This window comes from Saccostrea cucullata, unplaced genomic scaffold (assembly GCF_032062105.1).
Source record: "Saccostrea cucullata isolate Sc308-1 unplaced genomic scaffold, CSIRO_AGI_Scuc_v1 ctg14685, whole genome shotgun sequence".
In the NCBI taxonomy this organism is placed as follows: domain Eukaryota; kingdom Metazoa; phylum Mollusca; class Bivalvia; order Ostreida; family Ostreidae; genus Saccostrea; species Saccostrea cuccullata.
In genome coordinates, this window is record NW_026919911.1 from 1 (window position 1) to 16,577 (window position 16,577).

Below are 16,577 nucleotides of genomic sequence, written 5' to 3' on the forward strand. Positions count from 1 at the left end.
TAAGTTTATTTTTTCAATGCCCAATACCTCTAAAATTGCCAAATAACGGTATAAATAGATATCTGTGCAGATGAATTATTGGCTCATATGATTTTTTCGGTATATAATAGGAATGTTTAGATCGCTTACTAGTAAGGACAGGTGTAGCATAATATTTTGATACCGCGATATATTGAACCCGGGTTCAAAATATCGCATAATATTTTGAACCCAGGTTCACTTTTTCGCTGCGATATATTGAACCTCCTTATAAAATATTGAACCCCTACCTTTTTCATTTAAGAGGTAGGGGGTTCAAAATATTATGGCCATAAAATATTGAGTCCCCCTGCCCATTTAATTTTACATCTAGGGGGGTTCAAAATATTATGGCCATAAAATATTGAGTACCCCTGCTTATTTAATTTACAGGGAGGGGGGTTCAAAATATTATGGCCATAAAATATCGAGTCCCCCTGTCCATTTAATTTATGAGGGAGGGGGTTCAAAATATTATGGCCATAAAATATTGAGTCCCCCTACCCTTTTAATTTTACAGGGAGGGGGGTTCAAAATATTATGGCCTTAAAATATTGAGTCCCCCTGCCCTTTTAATTGATGAGGGAGGGGGTTCAAAATATTATGGCCATAAAATATTGAACCCCCCTTTTTTTTTATTTGTGAGGGAGGGGGGTTAAAAATATTATGGCCATAAAATATTGAACCCCCTTGCCTTTTTGATTTAAGAGGGAGGGGGGTTCAAAATATTATGGCAATAAAATATTGAGTCCCCTGTCCATTTAATTTATGAGGGAGGGGGTTCAAAATATTATGGCCATAAAATTTTGAGTCCCCTGCCTTTTCAATTTATGAGGGAGGGGGTTCAAAATATTATAGCCATAAAACATTGAGTCCCCCTGCGCTTTTCATTGATGAGGGAGGGGGTTCAAAATATTATGGCCAGTGGAAGTGTGTAAGTGGGAGAAGGGTTTTAGATTATTTGCAGGCATATTATATCATAACTCCCTTTTCAAAACAGTTCAATATGGTGATTGAATAATTTATCGCCATAATATTTTGAGCCCCCTCCCTGTAAAATTAAATGGATGGGGGATCGAGGATGTTCATGGCCTATAAGAATTCCGTAACCCCCTCCCCTTAAATTTAAAGGGCAGGGGGAATCAATATTGTATGGCCATAATATTTTTTGAACCCCTCCTCCCTGTAAAATTAAATGGGGCAGGGGGATTCAAATATTTTATGGCCATAATATTTTGAACCCCCTCCCTGTAAAATTAAATGGGCAGCGGGATTCAATATTTTATGGCCATAATATTTGGAACCTCCTCCCTGTAAAAATAAATGGGCAGGGGGATTCAAATGTTATTTTATGGCCATAATATTTGAAACCCCCTCCCTGTAAAATTAAAATGGGCAGGGGATTAAAATATTTCATGGCCATAATATTTTGAAACCCCTCCCTCTTAAATTTAAGAGCAGGGGGGTTCAGTATTTTATGGCCATAATATTTTGAACCCCCTACCTCATCAATTAAAAGGGCAGGGGCACTCTATATTTTATGGCCATAATATTTTGAACCCCCTCCCTGTTAAATTAAATGGGCAGGGGGGTTCTATATTTTATGGCCATAATATTTTGAACCCCCTCCCTGTAAAATTAAAAGGGCAGGGGAATCAATATTTTATGGCCATAATATTTTGAACCCCCTACCTCTTAAATTAAATGGACAGGGGGACTCAATATTTTATGGCCATAATATTTTGAACCCCGGGTTCAATATTTTATAGGGGGGTTCAATATTTCGCAGCGATATTTTGAACCCGGGTTCAAAATATCAGGGGGTTCAATATATTATATGACACCGGTATGTTTCTTTGGATGTTCTGTCATTAGTTTTTAGAATAATATCTATGATGGACATCTTGAACATACAAGTGAGTCTTGCGTCATTCTTCAGCGTCATGCATTGCCTACAAAATCCGAAAATGGTGATATAGAGCCATTTCGGCGTTTTTTCGTAATTATTGTCGTAAAATGACATTTCCAGACCAATAGGGATTAAAGATAATCTTAATATTGTACTAAAACCAAAAATTTTGCAAAGGTGTACTGTCGCACAAATAACTGCATGAAATTAAAATGCTGCGCAAAGTCATGCGCACTTAAATTAGACTCGGCCTCATTAACTGTAGATTAAAGTTACCTTCATTAAAAGTAAGAGACTGAAAATCAGAACTCAGTTCCTCCACTACTGTACTGACAGCTGATCTGGAGGGATCCTGGTCAGTTTTGGGGGGTAGCTCTACTGTACTGACGGCTGATGGTGAGGGACTCTGGTCAGTTTTGGGGGTAATCCTCCTGGTCCTCACAATCCCTGGGGTCCCCTGATTGAGGGACAGCGGCCTGTGCTGGAGAACCTACAGTACTACTGTCAGATGTACGTCTATCTCTATCTGCAATATGACAGGTTATAATATACACTTATGTACTTCAGTATAGGTCAATTCGATATGTGGTTATCAGGACTCATGGCAATTGATATTGACCAAAGAGGAGGTGCTATTATTTCCTGGGTCTGAGGTCAATATCAATTGCCACAGTTCTTATAACCACATACTGAACGTTCACTGAATCCATAATAGTTATATTATATAATCACTCAAAGTGATTACACTGACACAGTCCTAGCCAAAACAGAGAGGCTGTCATTATGACACAATGGTTAAAAACATGGTTCTTATTTGAAATGTCACGTTTTACATAACTTCAGTGCAATCGTATGCTGTGTCGTGCGATATCATTTTCCACCGACACACTTTGGCGTCGATAACAAAAGGAGGAATATCGAGTGATGTCCAAAAACCAATGAAAATAAAAAAAAATCTTCTTATATAATATTATTAGTTATGTTCATTGGTAATTATGTAATGCATCATATATTTGCTTGCCTTCACATCAAAAGGAATAAAAATAAGGTTATCGTATATCAATAGCTTTCAATAACAATGCTTAAATACTAATTAACTGCCAAAGTGTCAATATCCCTTTAAAAATAAATATTAATTCAAGACTGTGCTTTCATTTCCAAAAGAAATGTTTGCATTATCAAGTATAAGTTGGGTTTCTAATGAATTCTTTTATCTGCCAGGTGTAAAGACCTACCCAATCCTTCTAACCATCAACTGTAAACATCTACCTAATCCTTCTCACCATGTCATCTGTAAACACCTACTTAATCCCTCTAACCCTATTAGCTTTATTAATAAACACTTACCTGATTCTTCTAACCATGTCAGCTGTAAACACCTACCCAATCCTTCTAACCATGTCAGCTGAACACCAATTTAATCCATCAACCATGTCTGCTGTAAACACCAAAGTGATTAACCCTTCTAACCATGTCAGCTGTAAACAGACTTGGCTGTCCTTACTACCATGTCAGCTGTAAAAACCTGATTCTTCTAACCATGTCAGCTGTAAACACCTACCCAATCCTTCTAACCATGTCAGCTGTAAACACCCACCTAATCCTTTTCACCATGTCAGCTGTAAACATCAATTTAATCCTTCTAACCATGTCAGCTGTAAACACCTACTTAATCCTTCTTACCATGTCAGCTGTAAACAGCCACCTAATCCTTCTAACCATGTCATCTGTAAACACCTATTTGCTTCCTTCAAATCAAAAGTAAACAACAATTTAATCCTTCTAACCATGTCAGCTATAAACCCTACTTAATCCTTCTAACCATGTCAGCTTTTTTAATAAACACTTACCTGATTCTTCTAACCATGTCAGCTGTAAACACCTACCCAATCCTTCTAAACATTTCAGCTGTAAACGCCCACCCAATCCTTCTAACCAAGTCAGCTGTAAACACCTACCCAATCCTTCTAACCATGTCAGCTGTAAACACCCAACTTATCCTTTTCACCATGTCAGCTGTAAACACCAACTTAATCCTCTCTAAATAAACAACTACTCTTCTAACCATGTCAGCTATAAACACCTACTTAATCCTTTTAACCATGTCAGCTGTAAACACCTAACCATGTCAGCTGTAAACACCAATTTAATCCTTCTAACCATGTCAGCTGTAAACACCTACTTAATCCTTCTTACCATGTCAGCTATAAACACCTACTTAATCCTTCTAACCATGTCAGCTGTAAACACCTACCTAATCCCTGTTACCATGTCAGCTATAAACACTTACCTAATACCTCTAAGGCCATAATAAAAATATTGTAACACGATTTTAAACCCCCGCCTCGATTTTTTTTATTTCTGTTTTTTTAATAATTCTGATCGGGATCGGTATTCATCTAACCACTTTCGTTGTGACAGCTGAAAAGATGGTAATTGCTGTAATACACGCGTATATATTTTAAACAAGGGTCATTGGTTGAAAAGATTGGTGATGATGTGAAGTAAGTGATAATGGAACCTTTACTATGAATTTTATTCTGGTATTGTAGATAAAATTACACCGATTGACTAGGTCAATAAAAAATGTCAGCTGTAAAAGCCGCCCGCCCGCCCCGATTTTTAAAAAAATTCGGATGAGAATCTAGCAATTTATTTATTATGGCCTAACCATGTCATCTGTAAACACCTATCCATTCCTTCTAACCATGTCAGCTGTAAATACCTAATTGATCCTTCTGACTATGTCAGTTTTAATTACTTACCTAATTCTTCTGACCATGTCCTTTATCTTCTCATAATGTCAGCTGTAAACACCTACCTACTGATCTTCTAACCATGTCAGCTATAAACACCTACTTAATCCTTCTAACCATGTCAGCTATAAACATCTACAGTGGACCCTCATGTCAGCTGTAAACGGATATCTGAATCACCAGTTAAACAAGACTGAATAACATTTAAAAATTTCGTTCCGATGTAAAATCGTCCGGATACTGAAGCATCCGGATATCTGGCGTCCGGATACCTGAAGGTCCACTGTACTTAATTCTCCTCACCATGTCAGCTGTAAACATCTACCCAATCCTTCTGACCATGTCAGCTATAAACACTTACCTGATTCTTCTAACCATGTCAGTTGCACCTACCTGATCCTTCTAACCATGTCCTTTATCTTCTGATCATGTAAACACCCACCTGATTCCTCTGACCATGTCAGCTGTTAATGTACACCTACCTGATTCTTCTGATGATGTCCTTGCACTATTGGCCATCCTCCTTATGTCGTCTGTCTCTCTGTTGTCCTCTTTTGTCTCCTTGTTACCTTAAAATAATAAAACCAAGCACTATAGCAGTAATCCATTGATAAACAAAAATATTTCATATCAATAGCCAGTCATAGACAAGAATGCAGTGAAATAACTTACTATATACAGATTTTAATTTTATTTTCTATCTTTTCACACCTTTGAAATTTTTATCAGTTTGAGTTGAGAAAAGGGTAAAAATACCATATATCTGGAAAATTTTACATGAATTTACATGGGTCAAAAGGCTGTTGATTAATTTTTATGTTTCCAACTTTTACACTAAAATTAACAAGAAGTCTGTGAGCCAATGCTCACTAGTAATACCCCTGCTCTGATGTGAATATACACTATCATGTTAATATACACAAGTTTAGTTACGGGCAGATGCACAGATAAATAGGAAGTTGACATCAGATTCATATACATAAAGATAAATCCCATCATATGGCATGCCTCAACAAAGTATGTGCTAAAATTTCAAGGATCTGTAAAGAGTAGATGCTGAGAAAACTGCGACAAAAAATTGTTATGTATGAAACGGACAGATGCATGGACAAACAGGAAGTTGCCCATCATATGGCATGCCTCAAGGAAAATTATATTAAAATTTCAAGCATCTGCGATAAGTAGTTGCTGAGAAAACTGTGATGAGAATTTCTTACGGACAGACAGACAGACAGACAGACAGACACACAAGTGTAAAGCAGTATACCCCCCTCTCCTTGGGAGCGGGGGTATAAAAAATGCTGATGACCTATATTTTCATTACAGTTGTAAGTTACGCATATACAATTTGTAGTGCCAGGAGTTTGTTGTTAGATAAAACAAACTGGCTCTTCCTCTTGGAGACATTCCCTGTGTAGCGCAGTGGTTAGAGCTTGCTCTAGAGTCGTTAAGTGAGGAGTCGATACTTATGTCGCGGGTTTGAATCCCACTATGGGACGTGGAGACCGGTCCTTCAGATGAGACCGTATAAACCAAGGTCCCGTGTCGCAGTAGGTGCTGGCACGAAAAAGATCTCTCACTGCTCAATGGCTCTGAGTGCCGAGTATAGGACAAAAATTAGTAGATCTCCTACGGCAAATGGTGGCATCTCCATATGAGTGAAAAATTCTTGAGAGAGACGTTAAACAACATGCAATCAATCTTCTTGGAGATATAATTTAAAAGAGACATACTGGCTGTCAAATCATCTCAAAACACAAATTATCACAGGTAATTAGCTTGCAGTATAAACAGGTTTCTTAAAATGACCACTGCTTTGTTTTCATTTGTTGTTGGGCCAAAAAAAAATACCTTTGTTTCCCTTATGCTACCAATCCAATTAAATCATGCCAACTGAAAAGTTTTTTTAAATAAGATGATTCAAATATTTTTCTTTAGTGTTCACCAAGTTTTATAAAATACGATTTCATCAAAATCAGTTTTTATCAGAACGGCCGAAATTGTTCTACTGTGATTTTCAAGAATTTGTTGGAAACAAAATGGCGCCCAGATGTGATTAAAGAGAATTAGTTCTTCATAAAACAACAGCGACGTCACAATCTTATGCCCTTTAGAATTCTCCACTCTGAAACAATTCAATAATAAAATTTACCATAACTATTTAAGGTCAGACAACATGTTCCTCAAAAATATATAATTTTTCCTAAGAACTTGCCATTGAAGTATAGGTACTTAAAAAGTTTCCTCATAAAAAATTAGGGTACCTTACCAGGCATTTGGCCAAGATACCATAAGGTCATATTTCTTATATAACCCTTACAGGTAATCTTCTAAATGGCCTATAGCACAATTTTTAGTGAACTTCTATTTAAAAAACATTTTGAAAGCAATGTAGAAATCAGAAGAAAATGACAAATATGAATAATTTTTAATATAATACCAAGAGATACAAAACATAATTTTTATATTTGAGGAACATGTCGTCTTACCTTAAGAGTGTTTTGACGGTGTCTTGGAGTCTCCATGTGAGTAAATAAATTTTTGAAAGGGACGTTCAACAACAAACAAACAAACCTGTCTGTTGAATTTTAGGTACGTGATACATGGTAAGGCCCGCCTCATGAGCAGATGAGGGGCCCACCTAGTGAATACATCATCCAATTTCACTGCATATCATTTAATTTTAGTTTTGATCTAATAACCAGTTTATCTATGTTTCTATGCCATTATGGACCATAGGAGTTGTTGTAAGTATGTCTGCCTATTCATCCTGATATAATATATAATTCAGCTGTCCTTTCTTCATACCTTTATTTATGGGTTAAACTTCGTGACTATGACATTGTATATAGCATTTTTAACATTTGTAGATTCGGTTTGGTACAATTAAATATTGTTTACACAGTTTCCTAATAGTTTTGAAATGATTCAGCTTCCTGAGACGTCCAGTGTATTTTTCTTTACTTTGGCCCTTGAAGATTTTTTGTTTAGGCTACAAAAAATTCACCAATTGTGGTTTTTATGATAAATACTTGTACTCCTGAACCTTCTACTGCATTCATATCAATTTCCTGGCCCTGTTGTTCTTCAAAGCAATATTTTCATGAGTTTACCTGTATTCTCTGTGTGTATAAATATTATTGAAAGTAAAAATTTTGAAGAGTTTTTCCTACACTGTGTTTGTGTATAATTATTTTACCTGTTGAGGTTTTCTTTCTACTGCTAAACAGTCCAAACAATCCTCCAGCTGTTGTACCAATCAGAGCATTTGTCGTGGCAGATATCCCAGCAGCCCCCGCTGACTGTAGGGCTGCAATCCAGCCTCCCGCGCTGGCCGCCGCCACACCACCACCATTAGCAATGGCTGCCATGGACATCAGACGAGCAGCCAGAGAACCTGCCACAATACCACCACTGGAGAAACCTGCAGCAGACAGAGCTATCGGTGCGGCCGCCACGGCTAGGCCACCCACCACCACACTCCCCGCTATCACCTTAGTGTAATGCCTCAGACTCTCTGTAACCAGCATTTATATACCGTGAACAGAGATATTGTGATTGGTGACCAGTGAGCAGTCAATTCAATTCAATTCATTTATTGACAACACCATCATACATTGGCATATAGTCATGAATACAACAATTAACATACATAAAATAAAATATCAAAGAAAGCATATCAGGTTTGTTGAAGGTTTTCTTTCCTAATATCAAAGCACTTTTTCAAAAAGTTACAAACTCTCCTAGCAGTTCTAATACTTGTAGGATTGATAATGTCAATAATAGGGTTTTCCTTCATGTAACATTGTGCATTGAATATATCGTAATATTGTAATCTACATTGATCATAACTAGGACAATAAAGTACAAAATGGTTTTCATTTTCAATAAAAAATTTACAAAAATGACATACACGTTTTTCTCTAGGAATAGGTGGCCTTGAGTATCTCCCCATTTCAATATGTAAGGTATGAGCACTAATTCTTAGTTTTGTTAGGATTGTCCTTTCAGATTTCTTCAATGGTAATTCTAGATAGTTTTGTAATTTATATTCATTTAAATCAATAATTATTATATTACTATAAAAAGTTAATTTCCCAGAATTTGATTTAGAAATGTTCTTTAATTGCATGTTCACTGATCTTGATTCTATAATGTTCCTCTAATTTATATTTAAAAGTTTTATGTGATATGTCCAATGAGGGTAAAGACAATTTCTGTTGTAGAGTATAAAGCTTTCTTTGCCAAGATATTCTAGATTCCAGTGTTTTATCTTCCTTAAATGCAGACACCACTAACTGGTCATTATAATCATTTTCTCTCTCTAAGTTTTTCAGTCTTAAATAAAATTTATACATATTTTCATAACACAAATAAAATAGTGGGAACTGTCCCAACTCATATAGAACAGCAATATTAGATGATTTTCTATGAACACCTAAAATGTCTTTAAAAATCTGGTGTTGTATTTTTTCAAATGGAAAGTGATCTGAGGATAATAAATCACATTTGTAGTCTGCTATCCAGATTTCAGAACCATAAGTTAAGATTGGAGTAATCATAGATCTATAAAGTTTAAGCAGTCAAGGATAGGTGGAGATTTTTCCCTTGACTTTAATGCTTTACTCCTCACTATTCACTGAGATATTAACAGTAGTACCTTACTGTTGAAAATGTTCACTGAAATAGTGTCCCCCACAAATTTTGTTAAAGTAAAGGTTTTTTTTTGCTGTAGTATAAAATTATGAATAACAGTTGCTGATGATAAGAGAGGTAACTCAAAAAGAAAGAAGACTTGTCTGAGTCTTCTTTCTATTCATATTCAGCCAAAATATCAAGATTTCACAATATTAAATGTATATGTATTTCATGTACCGGTAATACATTAACTTTATGAAATCAAATAGTTTGAGAGAAATCTTTAAGGTGAGAAAAAATTAGGCCTAAGATGTTTTTGATCACCATTTTATATATGGAATGCATTGACAAATGTATATAAAAAACATTGAATTGAAGAGGAGGGGTGACTTGGTGAGTTAAACAAGACAGAATATAAAATTTCTGCTCAAGAGTTCTTGAAAAATTCTACTGGATAGCTAGGAATTCCCCAATGTCCTTAAATGTCTTACACAAGGAATAGCCAATCAAAATGATATCAAGTATACATGTAATTCTATATATTTAGAGACAGTTTCTTTTATTTTTTCATTCCTGTCAGAGAGCTAAAATATTAGGTTTACAGTATTAATTTTGGTCTTGAATTCTAAAAGTATTAAAACATGAGTGGAATTGTCTCATTAAATAACAAGAGGCCCACGGGCCTTATAGGTCACCTGAGAATTGTGCAACAACTTTCAAACAATTCAATTTGGTTCGTGTTTTAAACTAGAGGCCATGAAATTCACAATTCACAATTTTGAAAGAGGCAACATTGCTTATCATAATTATAGACTTAGCATGCTTACTCTATTTACTCAATACCAAGAGGTAGATAAGAGTAACATTAAGAGAAAATGCACTTCCACTTTATAACCAGTTGTGCACCTCATCCCAAAGAAACCACTGAACCTGGGGCCACATATTTCAAAATTTTATCATAAAATGGTTGATTAATACCAAAGAGCAGATTTCAAAGCATTAATTTATTTTCAGACTTTGTACCCCCCCCCCCCCCCCCCCACCCAGGGGGGGGGGGCATAAAAAATAACCATTTTGCTAGATGCACCTTTCTTCATCATAAATATATATCATTGGATCAATGGCATAAAACCCAGGAGCAAAGGAAAGATTTTCAAAGAATTAATGTATTTTCACTATATAATCAATAGAGCCCCGCCCTAACACCACAACCCCTGACCCTGGGGCCATAAAATTCACAATTTTGGAAGAGGCACTCTTGATCAACATAACTATTTACTTACATAGTTTATTTAATACCCAGACACAGAGAAGAAGATTTTCAAAGAATTAATGCATTTTCACTATATGATCAATAGAGCCCCCCTAACACCAGAAACCCTGACCCTGGGGCCCTAAAATTCACAATTTTGGCAGAGGCACTCTTGCTCATCATAACTATGTGCTTGGTTAGTTTATTTAATAAAATTCACAATTTTGAAAGAGGCACTCTTGCTCATCATAACTATTTACTTACATAGTTTATTTAATACACAGGAGCAGAAAAGAAGATTTTCAAAGAATTAATGCATTTTCACTATATAATCAATAGGGCCCCACCCTAACACCAGAACCCCTGACCCTGGGGCCACAAAATTCACAATTTCGGAAGAGGCACTCTTGCTCATCATAACTATTTACTTACATAGTTTATTTAATACCCAGAAGTAGAAGAGAAGATTTTCAAAAAATAAATGCATTTTCACTATATAACCAATAGAGCCCCGCCCTAACACTGGAACCCCTGACCCTGGGGTCATAAAATTCACAATTTTGGAAGAGGCACTCTTGCTCATCATAACTATGTGCTTGGTTAGTTTATTTAATACCCAGGAGCAGAGAAGAAGATTTTCAAAGAAATCATGCATTTTCACTGTATAATAAATAGGGCCCCGCCCTAGCACTAGAACCCCTGACCCTGGGGCCATGAATTTCACAATTTTGGTAGAGGACTCAATGCTCATTGCATTCATGCCAACAGTTTGCCTGCTTGATGTCCAGGAGTAAAGAAGATGATTTTTAAAGATTGCAATAATTTTAGTGGTTTTGGCCCCACCCCTCAGGCCTCAGGGGGGCGGGGACCATAAAATTCACAATTTTTGTTCCCCTTTACCCATAGATGCTTTGTGCCAAAATTGGTTGAAATTGGTTGAGTGGTTTCAGAGAAGAAGCAGAAAATGTTCAAATGTTAACACACGATGCACAACACACGACGACGGACGAAAAGGATAGCAATAGGTCACCTGAGTTACTCAGGTGCAGGGATGGGGTCAATTACATAGGAAAGTAATTAATTAAATTACATTTACTTTCCCAAAACCTTCAATTAAATTACCATTACCATTACATGGATTTTGAAATGTAATTAATTAAATTACAATTACTTTGCAAATGTAATTAATTAAATTACACATTACATTCAAGAAAACGTGTATAAATTATAACGGAAATAGTCATGTACATTCCTTTATTTTTATATCAGATTATTTTACGACATTTTTTTTTTACAATGATATTATTAAAAAATGTTCATACAATTTTCAATTACTGTATATCCTAATCTACATCTATTAGATTTGAAGATTTTTCTGCCACACTGAAGATTTTGTCCACTGGGGTATTTGTGACAGGAATACATAGATCTATACTGACTAGTAGAAAGTTTACTCATGTTTTTACCTTAATTCATACGTTGAAAAATTTGGAATCATGGAACATTCGATTAAATTTATGTTGAAAGTGCAATTGATGCTTTTTGCATCAATACTTCCTTATTTCAACAACATATTAAGATATTCTCAAAATGTTGGTATTTGACTTATTCTGTGCCAAACTACAATTTAAAGTCATAGTGTGTGTATAAAAACACCAAGAGACAAGGTCAAAACGTGTGAAAAATATATCTATAATTAAGGAATATGTATATGACCCCCGGGCACTAATTAGCACCTGATAATAATTTCTAACACAAGCTGAAGATATTGCAAACAAGAGGATTAGAAGCCATTGGACTACTTATTTCGATGTGGATTAATTAATTAAAAAATCAAAATATAAATTTTAGGCCAAAAAAATAATAGTCTTGTTTCCTGCTACCAGCCAGAAAAAAATGGGGTAGGTAGGTAGGGAAATTATTTTATTTTTATTTTTTATTTTATTTTTTTCTGGCGGTGTTTCTTTGGATATGTTCTAATACAAGATCAAATTAAACATGCCATATGTCAATATTGCCTTTTAAAATTGAATTTCATGTCTTTTGATGCACAACTCAAGTGGTACTTTAAGAAAGTCCTTATTTAAAACATAGAATTTTATGAAATACCACTTGAATATATATTTTTTTTCAGTTTTCGAACATGAAATTCCAAAAATTCCTGATCTTTTTTCCCAAAACTAAAAAAAAACTTAAGGGTCGGCTGCAAAAAAATAGGGTAGGTCGGGTAGCAGGAAACAAGACTATTTTTATTTTTGGCCTTATCTCTACACTTTACAAAGATTAATTTGATTTAAAAGTTCTTATTAAATAAAATAAAATAGGGGAATATTTAATTAACAATTTACTTAAAAAAGAAAATATGATTATGTTCAAATTCTTTTTAAGAAATTCTACTATCAGAATATTTGTTCCAAAAAACATTTCTTAAATAATGTTTATGAGATGGTTGGGGAGTGGGGGATTTTTCATTCATTTAAAATCAGAGTAATTGAATGTAATTGAAAAGTAATTGTGAATTACAGCCTTTTTGGAAAGTAATTATAAATTAAATTACCATTACTTTTAATTGAAAATTTGGCCAATTACACATTACTTTCCATTACATCAAAATTTGTAATTAATTACAGTCAATTACCATTACACATTACCATTACCACATCCCTGCTCAGGTGACGTAAAAAGGGCATCGGTGCCAGACAACTCACCGAAAGACAGGTCACCGACAAAAGTGAAATTCACCGAATGGACAATTCACCGACAATAGTCTCGGCGAGTAGAAATTCATATAATAATTGTTAGATGCATGTTGTGTTAAGTATTCAGATATAATAAGCTTAATCAAAGATGTATATAAAAAACATGTTTTTCTTTGTCTTTTTTGTATAATAATGATTGTTGGTCTTATGCATATGTATAGATTGCTTCTCGTGAAAACGAGCAAGGTCATAGGACGGCAATATTGGGTGAAGTTTTTGATTTAATAAAAAAAGATTTGAAATGAATAAAAACTCTTTTCACATACATGAATTTCTCTAAATATTTTTTTTTAATTTCCATGTTTTATATTTTCTGTCGATGATGTACACACATCTTTCGGTGACTTGTCGTATCGGCGAGTTTTATTGTGTCTGTGAAAAAAGTGTCGGCGAGTTGTCCTTCAGTGAGTTGTCTTTCGGTCACCTGTCATAGACCCAAAGGGCATTCTATTTTGAGTTTATATTGACAGTCACACATACTATTTCTATGGGTTGTTTCTTTATCCCTTTCCAGCTTCATGACATGGTTGTAGTAGTCCACCAGCTCTTCTTGATTCTCTTCAAAATTAGAGACGTAGTAATGAACAGAAATATCTCTTGTTTCAACATGACATGTATATCAACATCCTAATAAACATGATAAACACCTCTACATGTAAGCTAAAGGAAAGATGGAAATTACGCAGTAAGTAGTTCTACATGTATCATGGTTCCATTAAATCACACTAAGTCCTAAATGGTACATAGCCACTGAACAGATAATACTACTACCTTTACCAAAAATAAATTCCATTTTATTCAAATATTGACAGGCACTACTTTCAGTGAAAATAACAAGTAAACCTTTAAAGTGTTCATGTAAACTTTCCTGGATTAAAACTTACCTGACCTTCTGACTGTAAATGTTTATACTTTGTTTGATTGATTATTGTAGCTTAAATGACCATCTGACTATAAGTGTAACTTTTGGTGGATTTATAGCTTACCTGACCATCTGACTATAAGTGTAACTTTCCCTGGATTTATAGCTTACCTCACCTTCTGACTATAAGTGTAACTTTCGGTGGATTTATAGCTTACCTGACCTTCTGACTATAAGTGTAACTTTCCCTGGATTTATAGTTACCTGACCTTTTGACTATAAGTGTAACTTTCAGTGGATTTATAGCTTACCTGACCTTCTGACTATAAGTGTAACTTTCCCCGGACTTGTAGTTTACCTGATCTTCTGACTATAACTGCCCTGTGCATTTCATCTCCAACATAGTAACGAGCTAAACACTCCTGTTCCTCCCTCAGGTCAGCCTCTACACCACTCTGACCCGACGGATCCTCAATCTCCTCCAAAGGTATCGGGTGACTGAGAACATCCTCCTCCACATAAACCACCAACACCCATCCTACAATCAAAAGGTATCAGGTCATACTCCATTAAAACCCTGCCCACAAACAACAGGTATTGGGTCATATTCCACTAAAACCCAGCCTACGATCAAAGCATACTGTAGGTCACCAAATTTTTGTGACAGCTAACTTTTGCATGATGGTCACTTGGTATTTATGAAAATGACCCAATATTAACAAATTCCGGTAATGGATTTATAATTTTTTTTAAAATTCATATAATTTAATTCTGGTTGTAACGCTGTATTTGATTGGATAAAAAATTTACTTTATATTGTATAAAATGGGTTGCCTACATCACAATGACTTGCGTCAAAAACGTATCAATCCGCCTGTCATTACATTCAAATTTTGTACAAACTGAAGTCATTTTGTTAGAACAATCATCTTTTTTTCTTACATCAAATGAATGAAAATTAAATTATAAGCAATTAATAGCTACCCATTTTATACGGTATAAACTGGTTGGAACAGTTCACGCTTTTTTATAAACCGCTTCGTGGTTTATAAAGCGTAAACTGCACCAACCCAGTTTATAACGTATAAAATGGGTAGCTATTAAATTCATTCCTTAAATAGAAGTGTATAGACAAGAATTTAATTTTCATGAGTTGAATGTATGGAAATAAATTATCAAGTTCTCAAACTCACAGGTCTGAGGTCATGTGCTACCCATATTAATCTATGTTTCATCACACTTTGATTGTTTAGAAAGAAACTAACAGATATTTCTATATTTCTGTGAATGGCTGGAAAGCACTGCTTGTCATTGCAAGCTCTAATGAATACGCCTTGGCAAAGAGAAAATTTGGAATTGCACATTGATCCAAACAAATTTTTCTGTGGTTATTTCTAGAATCACAATGCATGGTTTGTTTAAGCTATCTTTGCGGGAAAACTGTAGATGTACTTTTTTCCACGGGGTCATAATTCCACGGAATCTCAATTTCCGTTAAATCCACAGGTTGAAAATTACGCGGATTTCTCAAACTATTACTATATGCCTTGCATTTATCATGTTTGGACAAATTTCTGCGGAAAATTTGTGACCGGGTACATAGCGTAAATTAATACCATGTGGAAAAAAGTACTTCTACAGTAACAAAAAAAGTTAAACAAAATTTAATTCATCTTGATTTAATTGATATATTGCAGAGAATAGTAAACAAAATGTTTGTCATTAAAAATCAGTACTGCTCAGGCTATTGTTTGATTTGGTAATACAACTAACTTATGATGCATGCGACGTTGGAGTCTAGGCGTACCAAAAATCACATGGGTTTTGATGAGTCAGATCTAAATTAAATCTAATAAGTATCTGCACTTACCCTAAGGGTCGCACTGTCAACATATTATCAGGGATCTATATCTGTATACTTACATACGTCCCTGATATTACTATATGTTTAAAAAAAATTATTTTGAAAAAGTGCCTGTTTTAGACATGGGTCCTAATAAATCTCTTGCAAGTTTGGTTGATTGATGTCGCTAATTTTCACACGTCATGGTTACAAAATTTAACCCACGCATCAAAGGATTAAAAAACCATATTTTAAAGTACTTGAATATTTTGGAAGCAGACCCAACATGCAAAGATTTATTCAAATCAGAACCTATCATTGCATACAGTAAGCATAAAAACATAGGAGATCTATTGATAAAATCAAGTTTAAAATAAACAGGGAATATCATTATTGGGGCCCCTGATGAGGCATAATTTGTAGCCGAAACACTCTACTACTACCATTATAACTATAATTTTCATCATAACAATATCATCCTAATTCATTCAATGTGGTTTTGAGTGTCGGGTCCCAATAACTCATTATCAAGTCTGGTTG

General features: G+C 34.9%; 1 protein-coding gene across 1 annotated transcript; it reads right to left on the reverse strand.

The window, feature by feature from the left end:
* Positions 1-2,185: 2,185 nt before the first annotated feature.
* LOC134240083 (interferon alpha-inducible protein 27-like protein 2B) lies at positions 2,186-14,742 on the reverse strand (the record flags this gene model as incomplete). The annotated part of the gene is made up of 5 exons (XM_062722193.1): positions 2,186-2,453; positions 5,166-5,252; positions 7,883-8,200; positions 13,813-13,890; positions 14,553-14,742. Coding segments are annotated over 5 exons (789 nt in total), but the record flags the coding sequence as incomplete, so codon positions are not given.
* Between the last annotated feature and the right edge of the window lie 1,835 nt (positions 14,743-16,577).